At 34.9% G+C, this 18,695-nt stretch overlaps 1 protein-coding gene across 9 annotated transcripts in view; it reads right to left on the bottom strand.

Moving 5' to 3' along the window:
* Positions 1–3,672: 3,672 nt before the first annotated feature.
* Dscam4 (Down syndrome cell adhesion molecule 4) overlaps positions 3,673–18,695 on the bottom strand; it is an 888,085-nt gene continuing 873,062 nt past the window's right edge. For 8 of the 9 annotated variants that reach the window (XM_069825522.1, XM_069825527.1, XM_069825523.1 and 5 more), the window contains exons 35-36: positions 8,450–8,621; positions 3,673–3,968 (exon numbers count right to left, since the gene is read on the bottom strand). In XM_069825522.1, coding sequence (XP_069681623.1) covers positions 3,809–3,968; positions 8,450–8,621 — 332 coding nt within the window. In that variant the 3' untranslated portion in view covers positions 3,673–3,808. Of the gene's footprint in view, positions 3,969–7,842; positions 7,952–8,449; positions 8,622–18,695 lie in introns of all 9 variants that reach the window. The other variant, XR_011332025.1, reaches the window with a different exon arrangement.

Raw genomic sequence — 18,695 nt, 5'->3', positions numbered from 1 at the left:
TATTTATCTGTATTCTTACTACATATCCTTAAATATCTACATGATACAACAGATAGAGGTATATTACATCGTAATAGGTAAGTCTTCAACGTTTTGGTATCAACAAACTATTTGAAATATATCTCAGTATAGAGACTCACAATGTACTGTATTAAAATTAGATTAGAATTCTGAATTGCTCGATTCCACTAACAGAATTGTAAAAAATTGTGGGTCATCCCTAAAACAATAAACCCTACTATATAAATAATTGATTAAATGGCGATCTTACTCGTGTTAATTATGTAAGTATGTCGGCTTACAGCTGTTTCGGTACTATTTGACACTATCCTCAGAGCCTTCTGTGTCTCGGTGTCATCTCAACTTTGCTGCCTGTTGTGTGGGTGCGTTCGTGTGATGAAGAGTTCAACTACTATATACTAAAAACCAGGTTATGAACCAACTAAACAGGAAGTAGTTGGCAGGGCGAGAGGAAAGTGCGGGTTAGAGGGGTAGCCTGTGCAGCGATGACACGTTGAGTATGGCGGGGCAGAGGGGGAAAGGAGAACGGAGCTTTTCACTGGACCTCACGTGAAAATGTCGTCTGCTAACGAAAATCTGGCAACAGAATCAAGGAGATAGTGTAGCCAAACTTCTCAGTTCATTTGCAGTACCACGTGCATTACGAGTTGCATTTCGTACCAGCGTCATTAGCTCGTGCTTTCTTAAAAACAGTAGTTTTAATTACTAATATTGTTGATAGTGTTATCGAGAACTATAGACAGTAGTTATTTTAAACATATCGGTGACAAATGCTGAACACGCTTTGAATCTCGCGCCACTATGTGGCAACAGAGCTCAGAAAGAGAGCAACAGAACGTTGCTTCCGGTTTAGTCTGTTCATAACTTGGCTTTTAGTATAGTAACCCTACTATAGTAAATCACAAGCGTGGATAAGATGGACAGTAGTGCATGCAATGCAAATTGAAGTATAAGCCTACTAAAAATCTTTTATGTTTTATTAATTTATTTCGAACAGTGCAATTCCATTATAGACAATGAAGATAATTTACAAAGATTTATGTTGACCTGTAAGAAATGCAATATGAAAATTTGAACAAAATATCTATTTGACATCAGACAAGGAACCTCTTCAACCTAAACTGGAACTAGATGGAAAATTATAGAACAAAATATGAATTTAAATTATGAAGGAATACAAGTGTCAAGGGACGGGATAATGAAAACTGATACGAAACATCAGGCATACATGAGAGTAAGAATTTCATGCTGTTTTAACGATATGATTTGTTACAACAAATATTTAAAAAAAAAAATTGAAGTTTATAAATTGGTTGTAAGATCATGGAATGAAACGAACATGTCTCCCGAATGCCAGAAGATATTATGACAGCCAAAATTATTTTAAGACAAAATATCAACAGGAAGAAGAAGCCCTGAAAGACAAACAATTCCAAATAAATATGTGGCATTGATTCTAGTCTACCTAAGAAACTAACTTTGTAACATTTACTAATGTGGAAAATAAAGCTCCGAGAGTTTTTATTTATGTTTTAAAAGATAAATCACTTGCTTGTGTGTTATATGAGTACTAAATCCCAGACATCTTATTCTATGACTTGTACATTTGTTCCCATTGAGCACTGAAATAAGGTGTAGTCAATATTTTCACGTCTGAGAGCAAATCATGTAGTACTAGTACCATTGCTATAAAAATTGACCTATTTTGCGCAATTGTAAAATTCCTAACAGAAATGCCACATCAGTACAAAAACAGTCCATAGATGCCTCCATGATTCCGGTTTCTATACTCGTCCAACCAGAAAAAAAGTTAATGCCAGTCATGAAGAGGAAATTTTTGGCTTAGGCCAGAATTACAAATCACAGACTGCAGATGATGGGTCAAACATAAACATAATTTCATTAGTGCTGTCGGTTGATCAAAATATTTAATCGATTAACTAGGTATTTGAATTTATCAATTAATCGATAGATTAATCGAACTTTGATCGATTTAAAAAAAGTGGTCATAAGTGGTCAAACAGTAGGAACAGATGCTCCACTGTTTTAATTAAATCAGAATTATAAGTTTGTGTCAATTCAAAACTGGACTGTCAAGATTTTTATAATGCTGTAAAAAAATGATGCGACATTGTTAAAGAGTTTCTGGCTGATATGTACATCTATTATCTGGCAGTACATCTCACTTGACGATATGTCAGAGGAAGAACAATTGTTTGTACTGGTATGCATCTAAGGTCTGATTAGTGTAATATGTAGCTAACTGGCGATGTATGCAATGGAGGGGGGGAAGGAACTGGCCACCCTACCCCATTATCTCCTGGCCTAGTTGCCTCATAGGTGGTGCCTTGTTGATATCACTTGTGAGGTTCAGACCTGTCTTCGGACAGTTGACTAAACAACAACTGTTAAGAAATGCGAAATCCTCAGAGAAATATGAACAATCAAACAGAGGTAACTTTGTAAATATTCTTTGTTTATAAAATTCAGCATTAAATTTAACAAAAATTTAGTTATTTTTAATTAGAAGAACATTCATTTTATGAATAACCTGATTTAGTTTAATAAGCAGCGCCATAAATTACAGTAAAAATGTCTAAAATACCAGTTTCCTTAATTTTTTGTTAAAAAAAATTGGGAATGTTTCTAATTTTTACAAAATCCATCTGGTAACCCTAGTTCTTGGTCTCACTTATTCTGGGCATGCACACTGGCACTCTTGATCCATCTTTTACACATGGTTGGTATGGAAAGTTTTTTTATGGCCTTACCTTGTTGTGATACATCCAATCGGTGCCACAATCCTAGAAGATGAAAGTGGAGCACGCTCTGTGGATAATGAAGCACGGTTCTCATTGTCCTTGTTCTTTATTCACATTATTTATTTTTATGTCGCTGCATAAAATAACATGCAGAATACATCTTGGAAAAATTAAATGATTACAAACAACCATCATATTTAAAATTTTACTGAAATATCAACAAACATACGGTACATCTGCTTTCACAAGTCTCATGTCTCGCTCGTTTATTGTATATATCTAATCACATAGAACTGCAGTCTCACGTGTTGGACTGACAAAACTGAGAAGCACGCTGATTGGAAGAAGGGGGCAGTACACTACAATGTTAGACTTTGACCAAGGATAAAGCAACAGATCAACCTTCGACATTAACTTAGATCTTTCCCTTGCTCTATGATTTATCTCTTGGCAGTGAATAAAAACGGGTCTATGTCGAGTTGGTAGACGTGTACGATAGGATGGAAGCCAGGTAACGAAATATCGAGATGTTTTTGTAAAACACAAATTTGCTGCCGTGTGTTCGGGACTGATGCGTTCACATCTACGTCGATGAGAAGGATGTTTTTCATACTGTAGTGGTAGCATGTTAAGAAAAGTGATAACGTGATTGTACTGCTTTTCTGCTGCAATACACATGATGCCTGTCGAGGCACACTGATATTGATTCGGTATAAGTCCTGAGAATGTTCTTCTACTTCTTCACTCCTTGGAGTTCCGTTTTTTTTTAAATAAACTGTCTGTAAATTATTCTGTTTCGTTTTTAATGAAATTTTGTATTTTAAAATTTTTGTTTAATGGTTATTAATAATTTTTATCAAATAAATTACATAAAAATAGTGTGATAGAAACTAATCTGATGTCATGGTCGTATCTTAGTACAAAATTTTGAGGGTCGTGTGAGAATAAATTACAGACAGCCGTGGCTGCATTCACCTCGCCAGAATTATATTCTGCGTTACTTTGCAAGGCACTGCAGTGTGCGGCTAGACGTCGATCTGGAAGGAAGTTTCCCTGCTGAGCCTCGTCGGGGCTGCGCTGCGCCCGGACTTGCGTCCCAACTTGCTCATGTCGCACTCTGCTTCACTGAGTTCGTGAGAGTGTGAGTCAGAGAACCGAGAAGGAGGGTGGATACGATCACTGAAACTGTCGAGCAAAGCAAGCTGTCAACGCAATGCCACCATAATAAAAGCTAAAACTATTGCAAAGTCTCAGGATACATGAAAGGAAAAAGGAGAAGGTGGTATCTATCACTTTACATGTTTTGAGTGGTTCAAGTTCATTCTTCAAATAAGTGACTTTAATGTGAGGAAGACTGATAATTTTGTACTTGTAGACCACAAAATAGATGAGTGAATTTCATGCAAACAAAGTAGAACCAATTTCAGAATTATACAATTATGAGACGAATTATTGGAAATAAAATAACAGAAGAACAAAAATCAAACAGAACCCTATTGAAATTATCATACTTTTTCATTTTTCCGGACTGTCCTCACTCAAGTGTCAAAACACCTGCGACTAATTTTGAGGATTCATGTAATACCATCATAATAAAAGCTGCAAATATTGAAAAGTCTCAGGATACATGAGTTACAATAATGAAAGGAAGGAGAGAAGTATCACTTTATATGTTTGACGTGCTCAAAGTTCATTCTTCAAGTGGCTTTAATGTGAGGAAAACTGATAATTTTGTACTTGTGAACCATAAAATAAATGAGTAAATTTCATACAAACAAAGTTAAACGCATTTCAGAATTCTAATAAAATTACGGGAAATATGGATAGAAAATAACGGAAGAATAAAATGAAATAGAATCCCGTTGAGGTTACCATACTTCTTAATTTTCCGGGACATGTCCTCATTTTAAGTCTCAAAACACCTATAATGAATATTGACAATTCACTGATTTATCCAGAAAATTACCTGTAATAATATTTAAATAATAATAATAATAATAATAATAATAATAATAATAATAATAATAATAACAATAATCATAGAAATAAAATACTTAAAAGTTTCTTATTGTACAAACTGAAATAAGATAACTGGATTTGTGTGCCTGGTTATAGGGGCACGTGGTAACGAAGTTGCTTACAACTTCACTAAAACCGTGCGTTTTTTTTTAAAGTAAGACGTAAAGTGCTGCAGCAAGACCATTCTTTTATTACATTTGCTTCACCGTCGCTGCAGCAGTGCTGTAGCAAGTGTGCAGCAAATCAAAACATCGCTTTACGAGTTTGCTGCATGATCCATCATAGCGGAATGCATGTTTTGGTCTTTTGCAATGTTTATTATGGTTAAAATCATCTAGTAATAATAATTCTATGTCATTATCATGGAAGTCGAAACTATTTAACATTTTCGGTTCTTTTAAGGTTACATTTATTACTGCAATAATAGAAGCCAATATTAATTGTCCACCATTTTGCAGTCAGTTGACCTACTTACGTTTTTTTTTCGACCCTCATTTTGCTGCAGCAAAGGCATGAAGCACTTTACTGAAGCGCTTAAAAAAAAAACGCACAGAAAGTGAATATGTGCTGCACTTGGTTCGGAAACAAGGTTATGGATGATCAGTAGGATGGAATTGGAAAAGTATATGAAGCGCATTCAGAAAGTAATTACCGGTACCAATCATGCATATCTTCTGTGCATATTGAGATATCCGAGCCATGCATGGCCCATCGAGTGTGCATTACGGTTGATAATAAGGGTTTGAATGCACGAAATGTTCACCCTGTCGGAAAATTTGTAAAATTCATGCACAACATGTAATGAGTGATGGAATGATGAGAAAGTACAAGAAAGAGAGAGCGAGAGAGTACATTCAAGATGTTCTGTCATTAGTTAATCAAGATCTTGTGTAGATAGGGGACGACAAAAAAATGAGAGATTACCCTAGATAATTTTCGAAGATATCTGTTCTCTTTTGTATGAAACTGTGACAAAACGTTTCCATTATCGACAATTTGTGTTTATAATGATTCCCAAAATGTTGACTGACAACCAAAAATAACAATGGATGACATCTATGTTGGTATTTTTGGGAGTGATAGCACACAGAAGGAGAAACAAGTGAGGTAACCTGAGTTTCCTATGTAACACTAGACAGCAAACAACAGTTTTACAGTGTTGGCACATTGCTTTCCTGAAGTCAAGCAGTTCAAGCAGATGTCCGCCAAAAACAGTCATATACTCTGTTTTCTGACGTTGGAAAGGAGTTATTCTAGAGGAATTCATGTCTCAGAGAACGACAATCGTCGACCTGGGTGGCGCAGTGTTCTTAAAAGCAACGGGCTCATGTCAGTAGATTTACTGGCATTAAAAGAAATCCTGTAGGACAAAATCTCGGCACACTGGCGACCCTGATATAACCTCGGCAGTTGCAAGCGTTAAATAAAACATAATTTAAAAATTCAGAACGACAATCAAAGCGGAGAAGTACTGCAAGACGCTGACGAAACTCGGCATGCAGTAAAGAACAAAAGGCGCGAAATGTTCAGTGAGAGAACCATGCTTCTGTACAGTCTCACACTGCATGTTCCGCACAGAAGCTACTCCGTTCATTCCATTGGGAACTGGTGGATCATTCTCCTTTTTAGCTGGGAACTTGCACCAAGCTATTTCCACTTCTTCCTGCACTTGAAAAAATCCCTTGGTGGACAGGGATTTGAGGACAATGACGAGACCAAGACAGGCATTCGAAAGTGTCACGGAGGGCTTCAATGTGACAAATGCTTGAGTGTGGTGGATGATTACATTAAGAAGTATTATACAGATTTCACAGAAACGAATAAAAGAAGTAAAAGTCATGTATGTAGGAATATTAAATACTCGAGACCAGCTGCTTTCTTTATGAAAGTTTCGAGTATAAGATAAATGTCTTCAGATCAACACATTGCTGCACTTACCGATTGCCAAAACGCGTGTAATATAGTGACTAGAATATAGCTTTGGGAAGTTTTGTTTGAAGTAGAAATTCCCCAGCTTATCAACTATAACATTCAGGGTATATATAAGAATACAAAAATAAAAACAAAAATTAATAACAATAAAAGTTTTGAAGATTGAATAATACAAAGAATGTGTAGGGCTATATAATGATATCTACTTTACTTTTACACAGGATGGAAAGTGTTCAATGACAGCAATGTCATAAATAGATCCTTAAGTTAAAAGAAACAACATTTTTTTTTTTGTCATTTTGAGTTACGAAACATCTATGACTTGGTAATTTATTAATAATTAAAATATTAAAATACTCTTAAACCAACCGTAAACATGACAGAAACATTATGTAAAATATTTTTCGGAACTGAGAACTGTCTCTCTCTCTCTCTCTCTCTCTCTCTCTCTCTCTCTCTCTATATATATATATATATATATATATATATATATATATATATATATATATATAAAGACGTTTATAAAATGTATATTTCTTCTCTTTCATTAAACCCTTGGGGTCACGTGTATTTCTGAATGAGCTTAAAAGATAATGGGGTAAAAAATTATCATGTAAAATAATTATTTCTGGGAAATCTAAATGTAAAGGAACAAAATGATAGAGGATTTTTCCATTCATATTCTTCTAAAGATTGTAACCGAACACCTTCCACTCTGTTTAAATACTATTATTAAGAACTGTCAAACTAAACTACCTGTTACCAGTGTAACCGAAATGCAGACTCATGCTTTACTCTAAGGCCTGAGTACCAGGGGGAATAGGGTATTTCGCAGAACGAAACAATAGAGGAACCAGCTTTCGATCTGAAGTGGAACAGGCCAAGAAACCTAATCACTATTGCTGCTGCTGTCTATGAAGAAAAAGAAGAAGAAAATGATGATGATGATGATGATGATGATGATGCTTGTGCAGGCTTAGAAAAGTTCATTGTGCTACAGTAATTACTTTCTTGACACGCTTCATAGAATCATTAAAAGTCATTTCACTTGTTAAATTTAATTTAAGATATTTTATAATAATTATTACCATTAAAAAATCATACCTACCAGTACAGAAAAATATTCATAGTCACAAAAGTGAAATTGGAATAAAGAATGTGTTGAGATAAACTTAAAGAGCTTGATAATGGTTTTAAATTACTGCAGGAACAATTGACTGTGGAAGAAACAAAGAGATTTGTTTTATTTATTTGATAAGTATTATTAAGCTATTAAAAGACACTCATACCTAATGTAAATCTTATGCATAAACTTGTGCCTACTTTCTTGGAAGTAATATGTATGAATGGGTATATATAAACTTCACATATCTCAAGTATGGGTATTATCATTTTGATGGACGAAATATGGCAGATTTATTTATTTTGGTGAAATAGAATATAGTACCAGTAACAACAGAAAAAAAAAAGAAAAAGAAAAGAAGCTTGGAATATCGTTTATAAGATTGAGTGAAACTATAAACGGTCTAATACTTGAAAGACAATTATTATTTCTTTCACATGTTTTTAATACAATACACAAATGAATCAAGTAAAAATAACAGAACTTAAGTAATGCTTCATAAATTTTCTCAAAAGTTCAGGCAAGATGCACAACATTACATAAATATTATCAAAAGAATCTCTTAACAGTTCATGTGAAGTCTGGAACCCACCTGAATGTGGTTTCTTCAGTGTGGCTGGAGTACCCACTACTACTTCGCACCTGTCGTTTACCCATCATTTGTCCTTTGCTCTTGGACTTCCTCGATGGATAGGGTTTTCTTGCACCTGACGGGGAAGTTTCTGAAGATGAACTCGATTCCTCCACTCCGGACTTGCCCACTTCTGAAAATTTTGTTAAACAGATAACTTTTAATTTCTTGGTTTGTTATTCATTAACATGTAAAAACAGAATGAATACAAGAACATTCATATGATACCTTCCTACAGTGAATTAAAAGAAAATGAAAATGCAGAGTTGATGGCAAAGAAAGAATCCACAATTCAACAAAGATTTCAATCTGAGATTTCGTATTATTCAGCTAAATTATTAATAAAGAAAAATTGTAAAAGAACAATATTAAATGATGATAAAGAAGTTAGTGAAAATAAATCTTGGTGTAAAATTTCAAATCAAATAAAATTTGTTTCCTAATTCTCTAAAGGTATGGTCACACGTCGCTACTTTTGCAGTGCTACTTTTATACTGCAGCTGCAAACATTGCGTGTCGTGTTCACACGTAAGCCAAAAGTAGCGCTCTGCACGCTATTTTTCGTGCTGCGCAACCCGAATGCTGCAAAAGTTGCAACTGGAGGTTGCGAGTCTGTTCACACGCAAGGCGCTACTTTTGCAGCCGCAGTCATGCTGCAGGTTTCCATCTCCGTATTGACTTCTCAATATACATTTTGTGATTATGTTCGCATTATTAAGAAACTCATGCGAAAGCTTCCTTATCTATTATTTGCTTTTCTGTCGTATCTAGTATTCAGAAATTGACATTATTTTTACTATAAAGCTTTTAAAAACGCCTATGTACTTAAATGATAACCAACAGTATATTCACGTAATCAATGTTGGCAACCCTCCTGTTTGGAAGTACGCTACGGAAATTAAAAAAAATTAATTATATCGTCACCAATTATGCTCAGACTGTGTTGTGTATTTAATAACTGTTACAAATAATTTATTTTCATCACATTTAACATTAAAATATATCCAAGCAATAAAAGTATCATTGGCACATTTGGGTGGTAACACTGGTTGCAACCGCAGCAAAAGTTTCAACAAAACCGATATCAAAAATGCTGCGGCTGCAACCCTGAGAACCCTGTTCACACGTCGCTGCTTTTAAGTTGCGCGCAGCATGGAAAAGTAGCGGGCAGCAGGTTCAGCAGCCGCTACTTTTCGGGTTGCACCGTTGTTCACACGTCGCAGTACAAGAGTTGCGCAGTTTTTTGAACTGCAGCACTGCAAAAGTAGCGACGTGTGACCGTACCTTAAGATTCATCGCCAAAAGAAAGGTTCCTAAACTTTTTGCCAAGCTGTGCCACATTAAATTTGCTATTACTAGTGCCAATACTTATTGGATTTCTTAGGCGAACACAACATAGATCCAACATTCATATGACAATACTGTGAACATATGTGGGAAATATAATGTGATGCAATCTTTTATTTTTAGGGGACACCCATTTAGCAGTATTAGTGCCATGTTGTGGTCATTCTCTAAACTTAATTAAAATGTAGCAAATGCGTATCTTGTAGCTAGGAATTTATTTGATACCGTGCAACATGTAAATATATTTTTCACATCTATTGGATGCTGTGGATGCTGTGAAACATTAATACGAAAGCTGTCACAATTTGAGTAAAAAATGAGTTGATTGGTCATGTCCAGCAAATGTAGTAAAAACTAATGTAACTGAGATTGATAATGTAAAGGAAGTATTAGAGGAGAAACAAATGATGATGTAATAAAAAATGAAGCAGGTGGACTTTCACGAAGGATGTGTAGTCTTGAAATCACAATAAACGCCATATTCTGGTATGACAATGTAGAAAAGTTCACTGCCACAAACAAAATAGTTTAAGACCCAAAAATAGTTCTTCATTCTGCAGTAGCAGCATATAATCTCTTAGATCATTTGTAGACTATGAAAGAGATTTATTTGAAGAGTAGAGAAAAAGGCCAAGAAAATTAATCAAACAGAAAAAGTATATGTATGATAAGTCTTTCTTGTGTTAAATTTTAACGTACCTTGTTAACATGTTTCGACCTATTTTGGGTCATCTTCAGAACTAAACACACCCCAACGATATTCTCAACACACAACTCAATTTCAAAACACATATACTCTTTGACTCTACACTACGAACGCACCCACACAGGAAACAAGAGGCACCAACACCAACAACACAGTTCTGAAGATGACCCAAAATAGGTCGAAACATGTTAACAAGGTACGTTAAAATTTAACACAAGAAAGACTTATCATACATATTCCGAAGTGATATAGTGTTTTTTTTTTATTTTAGTAGGTTATTTTACGACGCTTTATCAACAGCTTAGGTTATTTAGCGTCTGAATGAGATGAAGGTGATAATGCCGGTGAAATGAGTCCGGGGTCCAACACCGAAAGTTACCCAGCATTTGCTCATATGGGGTTGAGGGAAAACCCCGGAAAAAACCTCAACCAGGTAACTTGCCCCGACCGGGAATCGAACCCGGGCCACCTGGTTTCGCGGCTAGACGTGCTAACCGTTATTCCACAGGTGTGGACGATATAGTGTTAAAAGTTGTGTAATCAAGATGTATAGAAAAAGTATGCTAGCGAATGAAATATGTTGTTGCTGTTTTCTAATGCCAGGCGTTTGACAATAAAGTCATTTGACCTCTTGCACTCCACTGAAGCACAGATTTTGAGGTGTTCCGAATCCATTTCTTGGTTTGAGTTGCACAATGGGCAGTTAGGGGACTGATATATTCCAATTCTATGCAGATGCTTGGCCAAACAATCATGGCCTGTTGCCAATCTAAATCCAGCTACAGACTATTTTCGTGGTGAATCGGGAATTAACTGTGGATTTTGATGCATAGAGTTCCATTTTTTTCCTTGGGATTGTGTTATCAAATTTTGTTTGTTGAAGTCTAAGTATGTAGATTTAATAAATCTCTTCACAGAGTAATATGTAGATTTAGTAACAGGTCTGTAAGTAGCAGTGCTGCCCTTCTTTGCTAAAGCATCCGCATTTTCGTTTCCCAGGATCCCACAATGGGATGGTATCCATTGGAATACAATTCTTTTATTGAGTGATAATAATTGAGAGAGCATTTTAGTTATTTCTGCTGTTTGAGATGAAGGTGTGTGTTTAGAGACGATTGATAGAATAGCTGCTTTGGAGTCTGACAATATAACTGCATTCCTAAATTTATTGATGCGGCATAGAAGATTCCTGAGACATTCACTTATTGCAATGATTTCACCATCAAAACTTGTTGTTCCATATCAAAGAGATCTATAAAGTGAGAAGAGATAGCACGTAACACCTGCACCGGCACCTTGTTCTCTGGAGATCAAGGATCCGTCGGTGTATAAATGAAGCCAGTTTTGTGGAGGGTACCTAATATTAATTGTCTCTAAAGACAATTGTTTCAGTATTTCAGCGTTTACTTCTGATTTCAGTATTTCTTCTGTTAAATTTAGATTATATTCTATATTTAATAGAGTTAAAGGGTTTGGTTCAATTTGTATTTGTATTTTTATTTTTATTGGGTTATTTTACGACGCTTTATCAACAGCTTAGGTTATTTAGCGTCTGAATGAGATGAAGGTGATAATGCCGGTGAAATGAGTCCGGGGTCCAACACCGAAAGTTACGCAGCATAGTTCAATTTGTAAGTTTTCTTTTAAATTCGGGATATTGATTTTCTGTTTTAATTCTTGTACAATGGATATGAAACTTTTTTGAGTTTTCAATCTACAGAGAGAACTGTATGAATGCCAATTGTTTCCTGGTAATCTGATAAGTTTTTCATATCGAATCAGTGCTTTTTCTTCTATTGTCATTTTGATGCTGTTAATATTGAATGAAATATGTTAGACACAATATACAAAGCATCAGAAACCTATCATAGAGGGGCCACATACTGTGTAGAGGCCTCCTTAAATCCATGTGAATTACATCACAGCGTATCTGACGAGAGATAATTTTATTAAGAAACTGTCTGATTTTACTCAAATATAACAATAAAATAAAAGGAAGTAGGCTACATAAAGACTTCATAAAACACTCTTTTCAGCAAGTACGTCAATATTATCTTATTATCTTTAAAGTCAAGTTCACGAAGGGTATCACTTTCCATGCTGGACGATCTTGGTTTATGGTCATAAGGAGTTTATTTTTTTCTTATCTATTTTTGAAAATTATCTTTTTTCACTATATAGTCTGACACCAAAAGTACAGTACTAAGTTTCATTTTCGTAACTGATAAACTTTCATCATCATTTTCTGATAGAATATCTTCTTACAATATGTCACTAAACGGTTTCGATTCCTAAGCTAGCTTAGCATTTTAAATTCAACTTATTGGCATAGCAAATTTCTAGCTAGGATGGTATTGGTACGTACCTATATTATATTCACAAAACTCCCTTTAATACCACATTATATAAAGGTATGGTAGTTTTATTCATATTGGTCTTAAAATGTATAACTGCTTGCCTATAGTCCCGATGTTATTTCCGGCGTGACTCTGCCTCTTTGCTTACGTCTTAGAAAGTGAAGGCTCTATAAAGTCTAGGTAGGTAGTATCCTTCACCATTTTTGTTCTTACATTGCCGAGCTACCATACGAGGAATCTATTTGCCACACCGTTAAACATTATCATGTCGTAGCTCCTATGATAATAAGTCAAATGCAATGTAATTCAGCAAATAATTGAGCGGCAAATAACGTCTTCGTGTGCTTTCTGCAAACGCCAACGAAAGAGCTAAAATGGCGGGCGATTATATTAAGTATTTATCGAGCCTTAAGAAATGAATCAGCGAATCACAAGACGCACACGTTTAAATGTAGCCAACCTGCAACGTGATTGGCTGCTGGAAATTAGAGCGACGGGACTATAGTTACCTGAAAGAAATATCTGTGCTCCAAAAATTTAAAAGAGTCTGCTATTACACTACTGCTTTTATAGCGTTGATGAATTCTTGGAATTCTTCTGTTTCAGGCCCTGATTTCAAGACATACTGGAAATGAGCCTTATAGCCGAAACAGACCTGATCTCTAGTTTTCTACTATTAAGTCCCAAGTTTTATACTGTATATTTGTATTTATGTTTCATTTAATTATAGTTATTATTTACTCTTATGTGTAGGCCTATTATGTAATTAATTATTAGTTTGTAAATATGACATGTCCTATACTGGTATCATGTATATGATCAGTGGATGCAATAAATGATTATATTTATAGAAAAACTGGTTCCTTGATATGATAAGCGTTTGAATCTGGTGGATGATTATGGTTAGAAGTGGAATTAGATACATACGGTATATAGATTTCTTAGAAACAAATAAAAAATTAGAAGTCATGTACCTATAAAGGTATATTAAATATTCGAGTCCAGCTGCTTTCATTTGAAGGTTTCGACTAAAAGACGAAATGAGATCCCAATCAATATATTGCTGCACTTGTTAATTACCAAAAATCGTTTGAAGTAGGAATTCCCTTGTATTTAATTTATAACATTGTGAAATTTCCATATATAATACAAATAAAGTCATGGAAAGTAACCTTATTAAATACAATACAATAAATTGACAAATTAAAAGATATCTAGGAAAAGCAATGAGGAAGGAAGTTATAATGAGACTACATAATGATATATAACAGCTGAACCTGTTATACAGTAGTGAATCTTGGGTAGTAAGAGAATATGACAAAAAGAGGATGGAAGCAAAGCAACGGAAATGAGATTCCTAAGACCCTTCTAGGACTAACGCTCAGAGACAGAACAAGGAGCGAAGACATAAGTAGAGATACAACATACAATGGTTGAGAAGGTCATAGCATACAGAAGAATTGCCGTCACGTACTTAGACTGCTACCTGGTCGACTACCAAGGCAAGCATTATTTTATAAGCCTATTGGAAGACGGGACATTGGGAGACAAAAAAAAAAAAAAAAGAATAAAGAGATGAACAAACAATTCCAATAACCTTTGGTTTCGGAACGGGAAATTACCTACTTCTTGATAAGGCAGAAGGAGAAGAAGGTATTCAATTTTGAGAAATGTCATTCTAAAATTGTGTTCACTGAGGATTCGATAGAAGAATGTTCTCTTTGAAAGACAATGATGTATGTAGTTTCATTTCGTGTCCACCATTAATGCTGCAAAACTGTACTAGCCCATTTTATAAGGACAGTGCGATGTCATTCTTGTATTTAGTGACATTAGTAGCTATAGATAGTATCTCAATATGGAGATGCCATATCTTTTGTACGTTTGTTTCGTGCAACAAAGATCATTCTCATTCTTATTTTATCTAGTTCAGTTTTTGCTAGATATATAAACAATGTTCCATCAAAAAAACTTTGTGATTAGAACACCCTTTCCTATAATTTTCAGAAATCCTATATATTATGCTAAATTTGTAAGCCCCCACGTAATTCTATAAAGAAAAAAAAAAACATTTATAGCAGCACTTCTTTAGTACATATTCACTGGTTGTAAAGTTAGGTGCTTCACTGCATAACTTTTATGTATGAATGTACCTGTGTAGTGCCAGATTTACATATGAGGGAGTAGTTTCAGATAGAAAGTTACACATCTTGATTACACAACTTTTAACATCATATCTTCTTCTGAAGAAGGTCAATAACAGAACGAAACATGTTAACCAGGTACGATAGAATTTAACACGAGAAAGACATATAATACATATTCCGAAGAAAGTTACACTTGATGTGTGTAAAGTTGTTGAAGTGCCTTATATTTCTCTGTCCTTGGATTGTTGACAATAGTCTGGTGTAGTGAAGCGACTTTCTACAAATGCTTCAGCATTATCAGACATTTCTTTGGACGGTATTTCCTTGATGTGTGGAGAGGTGATGAAGTGTCTTATGCTTCCCTGTCCTTGGATTGTTGACAGTAGTCTGATGTGGTGAGACGAGTTTATACATGTGCTTAAACATTATCAGACATATCTTTGGACAATATTTCCTTGATTTGTGATGAAATGTTTCATACATTCCTATTCCTGGACTGTTTCGAATTCATTCAATAGTAGCCACAGACCCATCTCTGTACCTTCTCGAACTCTTATTGATTGCCTGCAGTACAGACATTATCATATACTGTCCAAACACTAGAAAAATTCACATGCCTCACTATGAATAGTTTCCTTTCTTACACACACCAGCTAAACTATTAGGCCTGCACAGTGTAATACTGGTACTCGTCTGTATAGCCTATTCTCTGATTTGTAATACTATGATTATTCCCATTAATTTTCTTAAGAATGGGAGACATTTCTTACATGAAATAGAAATTACTGCCATTCTTAACAAAATTAATAACTACAAAAATAATTCGATACAATATATAATAAGAACGAATGAAAACAGATTTTGAATGACCAGCTGAGAGGGAAGAGAAAATTGGGAAGACCTTTAACACATTTGACAGACGACTTTCTTTGCTAGCCGAAATAGACCACCTGGTCTGAATTTCATGAAGGATTATGATGGTGATGATTATCATAAAACTCAAATTATCATTACAGTGCAAGAATCAAAGCTACCATAACTAAATGTTGTAAAAGCTCAATTGACAATTCGAACCAGCTGAATTCCGACTAAGTCAGGTATTCTGACATTGTAACTTGGTTTGGTTATTAGTGTATTAAAAAGAGGACATCCAATTGTAACGTATGCATACCATAAGATCACCTTAAACTTTTATTTTTTTCTCTTCCATTGCCACAACAGAGCAAACATCGAAGGAGAGACAGCATGAAACAAGGAATAAATAAGAGACAAATAATAAAATATAAAAAAACAAAATGTGAAGTCCAGTCATATTATGCAGAGTGAATTTAAATAAGAGGTGTAAACATTTTGCGGCTTGCTAGCCAGTGGTTGAGCTCACTGTGATCTAGCTGTTTGTCGTGTGTAGCCAGCTGTGGGTGAACTGATGGCGTAGAAAGCATATTGTTAAATAATGATGATGATAATAATAATAATAATAATAATAATAATAATAATAATAATAATAATTAGCTCACTCTCAAAACAGCCAAAGCTTATGCAATGGAAGGTTCTTGGAAACGTAAAAGTAAAATTATATATATATATATATATATATATATATATATATATATATAATATATTAAGATAATATACAAATAAATGAACTCACTTCTTACAAAATGTGCTAGAAGAGTTGTCCCTCAATTTGTTTCCACAGCTGACATCTGCAGACAAAGTTTCTGTTGTCTTAGCGCAGTTCGTCTTCAAAAACTGATGAAACTTTGTGGCGAATATTTTCTTCTAATTCTTCCTTGGTGTGTTAGTTTGACTTATACACTTTATTTTTCAACTTTCCCCACATATAAAAGTCACAAGGATTGAGATTGGGAGAGTCGGCTGGTCATACATTATCTGTAATTACTCTTATCTTGAAAAACTTAAAATAAAGTAGCCTTAGAGTCAAACACCATATGAACCAACGTGGAAGAAGTAAGAAATAATGGAAGATTTATGCGCAGATATCAGCTGTGTACATAAGCCGAGAGATGACACTTGTAGTACCTTCTGTAAGAAGTAGGTAGGCTTACATTTAACAATAACATACTTTCTTTCCCATCAACTCGCCCAGACCTGACTACGCACGACAAACAGCTGCTGGCCACAGCAGGTTCAACTGCCAGTTAGCAAGCCATAGTATGTTCACACCTTTTATCTAAATTTACTCTGTATAATAAAAGAAACTACTTAAAATGTTTCACAAATGCGATAATGGCTGTGTTACTCAAGTCACCGTTGAATTTGACAAAATACAACAAATGGCCAAACTTTACTAATGAAAGAGGAGCCAGGTTAAATAATTATAAGGTACTAATCCCCATTTCAGTTTGGTTGATAGGTTTTCCCCTCTACTCACACTCTTTACCATCCGTGAAGGGGAAGATCCGTGAAGGGAAGATCCGTGAAGATGCTACTGTCTATCTTATTAACGTTTGACTAATTGACTTTGAACATAGTCAAAATTCTTATTATTGAAAACGTTTACCGGTAATCTAGATTTCGAAAATCTATACTAAGCGTTTATATTTCATTTCATTGTTGTTTATATCAACTGGCACATTAAAAAGCTACCGACAGCTGAAGATGAATGTTTTCTTCACTGCTAGTTGCTACTCTACAGCATAAACGACGGAACAATCTTCATTGTGTCACTCCCCCCAGACTTCATAATACAAACTAGCTTCCCTTTATTTAATTAATTATTAGTTGAAAATTTTGTAAAAAAGACACTAAAATATACTAAAACATGTAACTGTCAAACATCTGTGTCACTGTGTTTTATAACCATTTATGTACTTTATTTAATATTTTATTTTCTTGTGTGTACAACTTGGGGGGTGCAGGTATAAGAGGTAACAGCTACCGGTCTGTTATACTGACGGACTCAGGGCAAGTAGAAGGGGAAAGAAATGCCTCCGCATCCTCTCAACTTGTATGAAATGTCGTTTAATCATTGTTATTTACGAATACATTAAGGAGACTATTTTTTTTCGGTTTGCGGTATTACTAGCACTGTCATGCTTGCTATGACAAAAAAAAAGTGCCTGATAGTAGAGTACTGTCCCTTCACCACAACATTGAAGTCCCTCTTGTTGCTGAGGACTTCTCTTCAGCAAAATGCAATAGTCAGACCGTGGTTCTGTTAGTGTCACTTCCTCCTGGTATTATAGGCCAGAAAGGCCGACAATTCTACGTCCGTGTCTCCTCTACTTATTAATAGCGTGTATGGGAACTTCTTGTAGGCGTATAGTATTGAAATTTCTCAAGTTGCACGAATTGTGAATTGTCTGGCAGTTATGGGAATGTTAGGTTCCAATTATTTTCTATAATGGTTTCATATAACTTCTTACGAAACTTTTATTTCATGAGATTATATTTTGAAAACGAAAACGACCGTGTTATAACTATTCTTATAAATGTTGCTTAACGTACTGTATTACGTCTCTTTAATTTTTTAATGAAGTACTGTCACTTAGTTCAAACGATTGGAGATTTATCCTTCGAAGAGGTAGAAAAATTCAAATATCTTGGAGCAACAGTAACAAATATAAATGACACTCGGGAGGAAATTAAACGCAGAATAAATATGGGAAATGCGTGTTATTATTCGG

Source organism: Periplaneta americana, chromosome 5, assembly GCF_040183065.1.
Source record: "Periplaneta americana isolate PAMFEO1 chromosome 5, P.americana_PAMFEO1_priV1, whole genome shotgun sequence".
Classification (NCBI taxonomy): domain Eukaryota; kingdom Metazoa; phylum Arthropoda; class Insecta; order Blattodea; family Blattidae; genus Periplaneta; species Periplaneta americana.
This window is presented reverse-complemented; position numbering and strand designations above follow the sequence as displayed.